Source organism: Tauraco erythrolophus, chromosome 1 (genome assembly GCF_009769465.1).
Source record: "Tauraco erythrolophus isolate bTauEry1 chromosome 1, bTauEry1.pri, whole genome shotgun sequence".
Taxonomy (NCBI): domain Eukaryota; kingdom Metazoa; phylum Chordata; class Aves; order Musophagiformes; family Musophagidae; genus Tauraco; species Tauraco erythrolophus.
The window spans coordinates 9,199,490-9,212,085 of NC_141465.1; the positions used below are offsets into that span (position 1 = coordinate 9,199,490).

Below are 12,596 nucleotides of genomic sequence, written 5' to 3' on the forward strand. Positions count from 1 at the left end.
TAATCGCAGTCTTGTCTTCCCTGGACAAGGGATCTGGCACATGGGCATCCACAACCAATTGGTTCTTTCACCCCTATTATTCAGAATGAAGAGGCCTACATCAGAGTATTGTGCTTAAACCTCACACCCACATGAACGAAACCAGAGTTTTGTTACTACATCTGTGCTGCTAAATAGACTGAGGACACAGAGCAAGGTTTAATGCTGGACAGCTGATTCACTAGAACGCTAAATTGCCAGCAAGCTTTTGGCGTAGTTCTGGCCAAGGCCAACTAGTGTCTCCACAGCAATGCCTAGGCACCAGGAGAACCTCTAGCTGGCACCAGGAGAACCTCTAGCTGGCACCAGGAAAAGCTCTGGCTGCCACGCACACACAACAAAGACTGCTTCCAATAGAAAGTGAGACTTGGGTCTCTTCCTCCTGTTCCAACTCTATCCCAGCAGCTCTACAGCCTCAAAGCATGTAACACACCTTCCACTTTCATATTACACAAACATCAGTTTTATGGGCCACAACAGTTTTCCTGTTATATCAGATATTTTGACGTAAAAAAAAGACATAAAAAATGCGACGAAGTATTACAGCCACAGTGCATTACACACAGCCTTTAGGAGACCATCAGCACAAGCGCCATGAAGACCAGGCTGGGCACTTGGTCTCAGAGCCAGAAAACAGTCCCCAGTGCTGTTCCGTTTCGTGGTATGGACAGGGCCTATATGGCAGACACCCAGAGCTAGTGAGGAGGAATCAGACCCATTTTCACTCTGTGTGCTTTCCAGTGAGGCAGGGTCTCCCATAACCCTGATACAGCAGGTGAAATGACTCTGGTGTAAAGCAGCGGGTGCAAGTTCAAGCTGGCTGTCATAACCCAAGAATGAACAAGCAGTTTCTTCAGGGGAAGCTTTCTTCTACTCAGATAGATCATGTTTCCTGAATGGGGAAGAGCAAGACAACAATGGGGAAGGGAGAGTAGAGACAACAGAAGTCAGGAGGGAGGGCAGCATGGGAAGAGCGGGCCATTTGTCCTCCCTCCCGCAGAGCCAGTCGGGACTCTGCAAGCAGCGGTGCCAGCTTCTGACCACCGTCAATACGTCAATTCTGCTTCTCAAAATCACAAGCCTACTTTGGGTTCGTGTACACACCTCCCAGGCATGTAACTGTGGGCAGTTCTCCATCGGTATTGACAGCTGGTGCACTCAACAGCAACACACAATGAGGAGACAACAAATTTCCCTTCCCACCAGCCCCCTGTGGCAGTGTCATATTGGACATCGCTGTAATGGAAAGGTTAAAAGAAACCTTGTTGAAAAGAGATGAGAAAGGATTGACTTTATGTTTAGACAGTGCCTAGGGCTGCGGTGGGATGGGTTGTGGGGGATGGAGTGCAGAAAGAGCGGTTGAAGCCGCATCTCGTCTTGTTGGCGGAAGAGTGTGAGGCTGTTAGGTTGGTGGTGGCATTTGACCTTGCTTTTTCTTGTCTGGTTGGGAGACACCCCCCCAAGTTTGAAGGATCTGTACATGGAATATGAAGAGGATGATGATATTTCCTTTGCAAAATGGATGAGCAGTTTCTGGGGCCACAACTTGATCGATGAGAATGAGAAAGAGGGTAGAGGCCACAAGAAACGTCAGACACGACTCTTTAGCGAAAGGAGAGCCTCCCTCCCGGTAAGAGCTGTGTGCGGTTTTCTCTCTGCGTGCGATTTATGTATAAATTTAAGAGACATTCCCAGGGGCATAGCCCCAGAGATCAGTGAGGATGAGTATGGTACACCTCGCTGAGTAAGCTCAGTGCCTACTGTCAGCAGCTAGGTTGCTTTTTGAACTTAGCTGCTTGCCGGAGTCAGGCCTCCTGCACCTTTGGCATACAAGAAAACTGGAAGGTTCCAGGGCAAGCAATGATAGGACCAGAAATGAAAGGAGAATGGTACAATAACTGCCTAACTATGTCTTTCTGTGTTGTTCTGTCTGCTAGCCATGACCCGGCAGAGATCAAAACATTTCAGAAACTGGCACACAAACACTGGCTTCAATGAGTCAGTTCTCATGTCTAAAACTAAATAAGCCTGTATGTATTCACAGGATTTCAACCTAATTCTGCAACTACACCGTCTCCGGGAAGTTGTACGTGTTAATACCTGGGATTTAGCTGTTTGCAGGTGTAACTTCTAATTTAAGATAGAGGATACGGTCCCTCCTTGTTTAAAACATCTGACTCTGAAAATAAGGATGCAACATATAATGTTATACTGTGAAGTCGGATTTTAAGGGAGAAGCATGTTCTTTATTAAACCTACAAAATAGTTGGCAAAGGGGCAGGGCTCACACGCAGAGGCAGTTTTTTAAGGTAGCTCACAACTGTCTAACTGGTTATCAAAATGAAGTTAAACTGAAAGCAGCTGTTCTCAGTCTGCTCTTTACTCGAAGGCTGTTGCTTTTATTTCAGCCCTAAAAAAATGTGTAGGTGGTCCAAACCTGTCTCTTTTTTTTCCCACTACATCAGTTGGCCTACCAAAGATATTATGTTTCCTTACAAACCATGTTTCACTTATATCCTTAGATCATTATGGCAGCAACAAAGCAAATGCTATTCAACCAGGGAGAAACAGCTAATCTTTTCCAGACTGTTTTTTTCTGCCGTGCTGTATTTTCACCTTGCAAGATCTCCTCCACTAGAGCTGCTATGTTCTAAGCTGTGGGAATTTTTGTTTTCAAAAAATTTGACTAAGAAAACCAAAACTGACCAAAACCACCTCACCCCTCTGAATTCTTGGAGGGGTTGGAGACTTACCCTTCATTCATTAATTTTGAACCGATCAGCCACGTTTGTTATTTACGGTTATATTTCACCCTAGTCACAGATTGCAAGACAGACTCTGAGCTACAGCTGTGCTGATGAATTCCATCAGAATGCCTGAAAACAGAATGTTTATTAATATTTTTTTTTAATTAATTTGACTGTGTTTCGATTTTTGTCCTTCAGAGGTCTACATATATGTGGTTTCTTCAGGCTCCAATACAGACCGAAGTGTAAGAATGTCCTTTAAATCTCTGTCTATTCAGCAAGCTGCTGAACACGTTTGTGTATATTTGTGTGCGTATTTGTGACATTTCGTTTGAAGTATGTACTTAATTCAGTTTGTTCAAAACCAATTTAAATACTTAGCTAATATCTACTCACATACTTCACTGTAGCTGCATCCCTGAATCAACACCTAGAACTTGGATTTAGTTAGCTGACAGAGAAGACTGTGACTTTTGACATTATTGTTCAATCAGCTAAAGTTATCCTGTACACTTCATTATGTCAGGCTTTACATTAATGCTCCACACAAATTTGTCTTGCTCTAGCAAGAGATATAAATTGCAACTGCTTTATTTCTCAAGGACGGAAATTGACTGGAGGAATGAGATGGGAAGACTTTTTTGGAGATTTTATGATTTGGCAATAAATCTTGAGAGGAAACTTTCTTATTTGGAAATCTCTGACTAGTTGATAGTGAAGAGCACTAAAACATGTTGTCTTAAACCAAATCTGGAATCTAAACAAATGGGCACTAATAATTCCTTAGAAATGCTTTCAGAAAGGGCATCTCTTTGTTGAGAGCAACAACTTACTATTGCACCTGGATGTGTGTTTTTTACACAGTTCTTATAAATGATAACTACTGTAAGATTATTACAAATAACTACTGTAGGATTCACAACAGTTATCAGTGTTAGTTAAATACTGTCTTCATTTTATCATAACAGTGCTATTAATCAGGAGGATTAATGACTGAGATCAGACTGCATCTCTTCTGTAAGTTAATACCTCCACAGCACATCACAGTGTTCCCTTTCTTCTGTGTCAACATTGTAAACAGAGATAATACTGCTGTCCTGGTGAAAATCAAGTCAGCGGGTTCTGACTGGCACAGCTGTTGGCAAAAGCTTCTCATGCAGATACAAGAGTACTGCCAAAACAGCGCTGCCAGCACACTTTGCCTCATAGCCAGAGCTGGTATACGGTGCATCAGCAGTAGTGCAGTCCTGCCCACATGAACTGCATCTATATCAGGAGGGTTTTGGTATTACATAGCAAAACACTAGCAGTGTAGCACAAAAGGTGGTTTTGTGTAACACTGGAAATCGCTTTCAGCTCCAAATTGGTATGTTGGTCTTTGTAGTTTTTCCTGTGCTGTAGAAAGACATTCAAGCCACTGTTCTCACCTCAGACACAATGATAAACTCCTGTGGCATCCTATCATGGTAGAGCCCCCCAAAATACGAATGAGGTTTTGTAGAACAACTCCCAAACTAACAACCATTTTCATTATCTTTTTTCCCAGTATCTTGGTATACCCCACAAACATCACTGAGATGAGCTTCGCAAAATTCTTTGTCTAGTATCGTTCCCATTTTGCAGAGGGGAACACAAAATTATATTCATCCTTCACTGGGTCACTGGCAAGAAAGGCTAAAACTTGCAACCCTGCTCCCCTGAAAAGCGTCGGAGCTGTATATGTTGCTGTGGGCCAATACGGAATATGAAAACTGCCTGGGCAGAGCCAAGTCATGTGTTTTCATCTCCTTTAGTTAACTTGTTCCCCGGCAAACTTCAGACATGTTAACCGATACCCTTTATGAAGCCTCCCGCTATGACTTTTCCTTGACACATTCTAGTTATCCTCCATCATTTTGGTTCAGGACAGTTTCTTACCTCCCAGACATTTTGTTGTGGGGAAAAGCCAGGAGGCACAGAAGCACTGATAAGAGTTTTACAACCCTACAAATATGTCTATGTTCAAGTAGATATTGCTGGTCACAGCAAAAACAGCTGAGAGCAGGAGCAGAACAGCTGACTGCTGTTGAAGTTACCAACATTTAATCTAAACTAAAGTCAGACTGAACATCTACGACAATATTGTTACTACAGATCAGTTAGAGCCTAGGCCAAAACGTTTTAAAGGAATATATGCTTGGCTATACGCTTCTTGGAAGGACAGCAAGATATCAGATAGCATCTGAATGTCAGATGTGCCAAAATATCCCTAAAGTACAGGGGTCATTGTGTAAACTTCAGCAAACAATGAACGCTCGTGCTGACACACTGAAGATTAATTTTCTTACTGACAGCTGTGCAAGCCCTCAGATCAAGCCCAAAAGATGGAAGCAATTATCTTGCCTCCATCAGAAACTGAGAAAGAGAATAGGCAAATTATATTGACATCTATTTCTTGAGGTATTTTTGTTTGCATGCTTTTTGTGTGTTTTAGCTGGTCAATTAGCAAAAGATTAGCTGTTGTGTAAACAGATACGCTAAGCATGACTGACCTTTACATAAAAGCTCAAGCAGAAAAAGGGAGTACTAAAAGAAGGTAGAAACAGCCCCTAAGAGCATGCTTGGTACTTCTGGCTTTCCCAGCACGTAGCAAAGATTCCCCATTTTGATACAAGGAAGCGTTTATCATTCCTCCTTCCCATGCCTTTGCCCTTGTTTCACCTACTCCCAAGTTCTCCAGTTTAAGAACTACTCAAGGGCAGATCCTGGGAGCCAGAGACCAAGGGGAGTTTGCTAAAGAGGGACCAGATGTAGGCACGAGCCAGCTGCGGGGGCAAGGACAAGAGCAGATACTGGGGCTGTGCTCAGAGACTTTTGGCAAGGGACAACAGCGGTGGTGGGTGGACACCAGAGTGTACAGATACAGAGGCAATCTCTGTTGCCAGCAGCTGCTGAGACTTCAGGAGGGGAAGCGTAACTTAAAGCAGTCTCCAGCCGTTCTGATTTACAATGTTACCAAGCCATCAATTTGGTAACACATGTATTAAATGCATATATCAAGTCTAAGAAACGGGAAGAAAGCCACATGGATTTTATCTGAAATCATCCCTGAGCTTCATTTTATGACTCTTTCAGTTCTCCACGGAGTCAATCTTAAATAAAAGACGACTAATGTACTGTGCTAGTTATAAGCCATGAAATGTCCGTGCTTGAGCAGTTGTGTAAGGCTCTTGTCCTCTGTAGGGCTGTGTCCGTAAGACAGCAGCACGCTGACATGCCCAAGCATGCTGTCCTCCTACCTATGGTGACATGTGTCATGCAAAGGCACTGTGAGAGGGGCACAGTCACAGCAGTGTGATTGCACAGGTAGCTTTACCCTTATTCCAGAGGAAGGCTTGTTCCTTTTCTGGACCACGGCTGCCATGTCAGTATGTGAGCTGCAATCTTTTTGTTAAGGGCTTAACTATAATTCTATCTGTGGAGGGAAATTAAAAAGCAATGTCTTAGTAAAATAAAGCATTTACAAACATGGCAAAACAGGATTGATATAATACCATGCTCTGTTTCAGCTGTCCTCCTGCTTTTTCGCTCAAGCCCTCTAAGAACAAAGACCAGTGATTTTTAGTGTGAGATAATTTTTATTTCCAGGAAACAATATATGTTGATGCTGTTAAAGTGACACAGAAGACATTTAGCTTGTCCAGCTTGACATGGCATGTGTACTCCTGTCCCTCAAGCACAATGTGATTGCTTTGATGGTTTTGAAAATAACAATACAATATGACCTTACAGAAATTACAGCTGTATTGATTGATTTGAAGCCAACATAAAAACAGTATGGCAGAAATCATTACCACTACTCTCAGAGGCAGTCCATAATACTAGTTACTGAAGTAAGCTTATGTCTGGAAAAGAAATTGAACCAGTACCATATGATCTGAAAACTCTTTGGTATTAGGTACTTTTGTCAGGTGTAAGATTTGTTATTTTTAGCACCTCTCATCAAGCCTGTCTAATGTGATGTAGTCACAACCCTATGGATGGACAGCCTCACTATTCAGAGAAAGGTTGCATAGGTGCCTGTTGTGCTGGTACATTTATCACAGCATCTGGGCCAGAGTAAACGAAAATGTGTATAGGAGATGTTTAAGCTCCCTTGCAGTCCAAGGTTTGTAGATTCATGTGGCCGTTATATCAAGCTGGTTTAGCTTTCCACTGTTGTTTCTTAAAAAAACCAAAACAAACAGCCCACCAACCCCTCCAACAAACCCTACTCCGAGTGTAGGGTTTTCTCCTGGATTTTCTTATAAAGCATTTCAGGATCTGTGGGATAGACCTTCAGTTGTTAAAACAGTCACAGCTCCCTTGAAGCCAGCAGAGCTTCTCAGGGTGACTCAGGGGCTGAAGGCTTAGCATCAGGCTTATACAAAACGAATACGCGTTCAAACATGCACGCAGCAGCTGGGTGCCTGGCGTGCCCAAACCTGACACCTGCGGAGGTCTTACTTGCGGTACCTCCCATCTCTCTCTCACAATTTTCACTGCCTGCATCTTACCAGTGTTCAGCTACTCACTCTGAAAAAGCATCAACAGCTGGCAGGGTTTAGGCACACCTGACTATATGTGGTGGCCTTCTCACCCATCTCTTCTACAGGTTTGTCTATTTCTAAAACCAGCAATATGTGACTCTATAGGACACAACAGTTCTGTATCAGTTTAATTTCCTTTACAGACATTCAATTAAACACAGCTGATGCAGATCAATAGCTTTTATCTGCATGTCAGGCCTGGCAAAATTGAACTGCACTGAAACGAAACAACTATCTACTCCCTCCCCACTTTAGCCCTACAAATATATTTGTAGGAAGTCTGTTTCCTACATTTCTCTGGTAGGGATGTGTCCCTCAGTGCCCTGAAGGTGCTCCCTCATCAGTTCAGGACAAATGTGCCCAGGAAACCAGCAGAAAATTCAGACCTGGCCAAAAGACCATCTTGTCTGCATGTAGGCCATGCAGAAAATTTGGCACAACTGGGCTAGAAATTGTTGCTGTCACACTCAAATGAACTCAAACATCTGATAAGCCCTGGATCACCTGTGGGACAAGCCCCGTATCTGGCTTATCTGGCCACAAAAGGCTGGGTCTTTGCTTTTTGGGACTCCTGTCTAGAACCTGCTGGCAGACGTGAGGTCTGAGTTTTTGAGGTTATGAGGGTCCCAGTTCCTTTTAGTGTCAGTGGGCACTAAGAGGACCCAGCACACTTTACATTTGAAATGCTCATTTGGGTACCAAAACTTAGATACTCAAAAACAGGAATAAAAGTAAATTCTGCTGTTGCGTCTGGAAAGCAAGCTCTTGGCAATGCGATTCTCCTGCACATAAGAGGAAAGACACAGGAGTCTGGGCAAAGTCCTTCATTCTGCACCATTGTTCAGAGAGCACTCTGTGGCAGAAAGAATTTGCCCTGTAGGCTCTGCTTTAATATTCAATACTCAACAAAGACTTTTGTTTTTCAGGCCAGGCTTTCCTCCCTCCATACAACACGAATTCATGCTTCTGCCAAAGGCTCATCTTCAGGCCACCTCAAGGGCTCCAAGGAATTTCAAGAAGACCAAGATGTCAAATGCCACTGCCACAGGAAGGCAAGCAGAACACCTTCAGCAGACAGCTCATGCCCAGAGACAAGATCAAACTCCATCCAGGAATTTGCAGAGTCCTTTGAAAAGCAATTGCATCTCAAAAGCAAACGCTCAGCTTCTTTGGTAGGTAACAACCAACTTAAGATCACTTCAGAAGAAAAAAATCCAAGCAACAAGCTGTCTAGCACTATCTCTGGTGTAATTGTTGAATTGTTGTAGTTTTACTGGGGGAAGAGCAGAAATAAACTTGAATCAGAATTTCTCAAATTATGTAGTCCTTACAGCGGCACAAGAGTTCGAGTGGCAGTATCATTAGTATGAGAATTCCTGAAGTAGTGTTACCATCTAGACTCATTAAAAAATGTGTATCTTCAAAATGAGACACCGCACTGGCTGTGGCAATGTTTTCAGAGGTTTCTGCGGCTGTGCCAACAAAGCGTGACAATATAAAACCAGGTTTGCTTCACTTCTGCCATAAGACACAGCTCTCTTTCTCACTGCTGCTGACCTGGTTTAACCATAGACAGTGTTATCTGTAAGATAACTACCCCTCGGGACTCCATCCATCTACTTCCTTCAGTGCTGCCACACAGCTGCAGCACCAGCCACTACTATAAGTGGCTGAACATATTTTTGCTGTAAGGTCATGTACCCAGCAGGGGATTCTCCCCCCATTTCATCTCTCTCTTCTCCCCATCATTCTGTCCTGAGGCATGAGCATTTTTCTATGGTTTGTGTTGATCAAGTAGTCAATAACAATCTTTTATCTATGACACTTTAACATGTTTTTATTATTATGATACATAATACCTAGTGTATCGTACAGTGGAAGGAAGAGTAATAAACCCTAACTTGCTTTTAAGTATCAGAAGAACACAATCAAATTCAGTCACACTATTGAAAAAGCTGTAGTTGAATAACTCTTGACATTAGAACCAAATAACAACAGAAAGAAGTGTCTCTTTTTTTTTTTTCAGTTTTTTGACGCTGACAGTTTGCATGGAGAAGTAATTTTCAGTTCTTTTTGCAGGCCTTCTGTGCTGTGCAGCAACAAGAGAGAAAAAAAATCTCCTTTCAATAAGCAGCATCATTACATGATCAGTCCCACAATTACAGTCCTTGCATGCCCAGTCCTCTAAGAATATTCAGAATTACGGTGATGACAACGCTGTTATGCCATTGTTAAGATTTTAAGTGCATTCTCTAATCTTCTTTTTCCCCTTTAGGAACTACCCAGAATTTGTTTCATTTGGAACTTCACATAGCCTCATGTGCCAACCCTCTCCAGTGGTTGTCTGGTTTATCATTTATAATTTCTCAAAAGTGCCTACAGCTAGAAAGCCTGTGAGTGTGTAATAATTGTGTGATAGGTATAAGGAGCTTAATGCTCTAAACATGGCTTCAGTTCCACTTAAAAACCTGGATTATGGTACCCTTCTGTAATCTGGAGTGAGGCGTGCTGGGCTGTATTTTAAGCTACCTTTCAAGTAGACCAAATTATTGTCGTTCTCTCAGTCACCATTGAAGCTTGGGAGATGTCAAGAAGGGCTTGAGAATCTCAAAGAACTGAGCGATAGGTGTTAGAGATTTGAAAGGAGATTGGAGAATGGGCTTAAACTTGTATCTCCAAATGGAGCGTTTTTTTGCATTCAGAGCTCTGTGGATGCAATTCAATCCACCATGACCACATAGGTTAAAAGGAAAGAAAAGTGGTGGAAAGGCAATCCCATTTCATCTCCTTTCCTGCATACTGCTTTTTTCTTATAAACGTTGCTCTGAGAACACTCCATGACCTTCAGCACTTGTTTTCAGTGAGGTCTTTGCAGCTAGAACTGAACAGCCTTCAGGCACATAGAGATGGAGCATCTGTGAAAGGACAGAAACACGGAGTCTGGGCTGAAATCTCAGAGCCTCTGCCTTTTGCCCTCCTGTCTGCTCTCCCTCTCAAGTCCTCTGGGCAGGTGACACTCCTGCCATACATAAAAGTATAGTCAAAAGCATGTTGCCTCTTGCTGAGTTTCAGGGAGACTGGCTGGGGCCTTGAATTTGAGCCCATCATGTTAAAGTTGATCTTGCTGAGGTAGGTGACTGGAATATTTTATAATACATTATAAATGAAATAAAATTATGAGAGTTTGTGTCCCTGTGGGAGACACTTTTAATTCCCTGATATTTTTTTCTTTCCTTTAGCAACCTGAAGGCATGAAGGAGAGAAGAGAAAGGGAAAGATTGCATTTGAGAAAAAGCAAGTCTCACAAGAGAATGGGAGAGAAAGCACAGCCAAGGAGAGGGCAAGAAGAAGATGAAGGTTCCGAACTTGTACCTGCAAAACACAACGAACAGTTTCCATCACAAGCAAGCATTGAGAAAGGATATTTATGCCCAGGCAGCTAGAATGTATTGAGATAAGGAATTTTAACACTCCCCCTGAAGAGCAGAGGGAGCATTCTTGCTTTGTTTTGACTAGAAGAGGCCTGCTAGCTAGAATAAACCCTAACCTGTAAAATAAAAGTAAAATTCAGCTGCGTAATTGACACCATGTACTACCTTCCTGTCTTTACTTTTTCCATTAGGAACGTGACCCTTGTCTTAGGAGGAGTGTATCTGTAGCAAGATCCAAGTCAGTAATTAACCTCTGTAAGAGGGTTTCAGGCAAATTTAGCATTGCAGCAGGACAGTGGTGGATGTGTTCATTTAAGAGAAGAGCATGTATGTATTTACAGAGCCGTGCAAAGTCATCCAAAAACACACGCTCATAAACACATATACACCCCCACAACCCTGCTATGCCCCCTTCTTCAACATGTAAGTCTTCCCTGCAGAGAAGAACCCTCTTTGGGAATAATTTCCTCAAGCCTAGCTTTGAATAATACAGTTAGAGAAGAGTGAAGACTAATGAAGTCATGAATAAAAGTCCAAGTCTGCTGGGTATTCTTCCTGTGATTTTCTGTAATTAACAAAGATGTTTTTATTTTACTTTAGAGCCTTAATTTTGAATGTTCAACCTTTTAAAAGATTAGGATATCCTTAAAACTTTGTAACACTTATCTCCATTAAAGAATTGATTTTCTTTTTAAGTAGGGCTCTGGGGGATATATAAAAAAGCAATTGAACCCTTGCTGATGCTTGTAAATTGCTTCTTGCCTAGTAACATATATTATAAACTAATAAATCTGACTGAAAAATGTTGTTCCTATGCATAGTTTCTGTCCTCCCCAATCCAGATTGAATTTTCATGAAGTTCCTCTGTCAGCCAAAACTTCCATGCAGATGGCTTTTATTTAATAGCCTTAGTTTGAAGACTGCATTGCAATAGACCTGGGTAGAAAGGGACATGGCCATCTATGCCTGAGGTCCTCAGATAAAACCTCTCACATACATCCTTTCTTGTCGCAGCCTGCCCTCACATCTCTTCAGAACTGAATGCCATGGCTGCACCAACTTTGCCTGGATTTCCGAGCATCAGCCTCCTCCTCCTGTTTCCCACCCAGGTTAACTCAGCTGGCCCAGCTGTATCCCAGCAGAATTTGCAAAAAGCTTCTATTCATGAGACTAATGTGCTGGTTGTACACCACCTGATGAAAAGAAAACACCAGAAGGGGCTAAAATAGAAAACCTGTGTGTGCCTGGCTCCCACTTGCTCTTTGCCCTCTCCATCAAAGCAGAGTCAAGCCTCGCTGCCACCGAGGCAGCCTAGCTGGTCTGCCTGCAAACAGCTCCCGTGGTTGTCACTGAACCCCACCTCTCAAGTGGGAGAGTTTGTAAGTACTTACGTCCTTTCTGAACCTTCCCGTCAGCCCTGTGGTGTGACTCTGGAAACAGAAGCTTTCACATAACACCTCCAACACTGTCCTCCTTAAATGACTAAAAACTGTTTACTCGGAAGTGTTCCCTCTTGCTTCATATCATAAATGATTGGACCAGCAGCTCTTTCCAGTTTAGTCCCATATAGTCTGATACAACAGTATTACTTAAAAAGGCTGAAATTTGCATGGTGGAGTGAAATCATTATCATTAATTAATCAATTCATTAATCACAGAAATTAACAATTATTCCATAACGGATCGGGCATTTGGGAAGGAAGGCAGTCATCTGAAGAGCAATCTGATTGGAATAGCATGGCTGGTATTTCTGTTTCCACAGAAAGTGGAATTGGGATGTACAAGCAGTCAAAAAGACTCCAGAGGGTTTT

General features: G+C 42.6%; 1 protein-coding gene across 1 annotated transcript; it reads left to right on the forward strand.

The window, feature by feature from the left end:
- The first annotated feature begins 1,519 nt into the window (after positions 1–1,519).
- LNP1 (leukemia NUP98 fusion partner 1) lies at positions 1,520–10,797 on the forward strand. Its single transcript, XM_009992993.2, has 3 exons — positions 1,520–1,669; positions 8,281–8,526; positions 10,594–10,797. The coding sequence occupies exons 1-3, from the start codon at positions 1,520–1,522 to the stop codon at positions 10,795–10,797; spliced, it is 600 nt and encodes a 199-aa protein (XP_009991295.2).
- Positions 10,798–12,596: the final 1,799 nt, after the last annotated feature.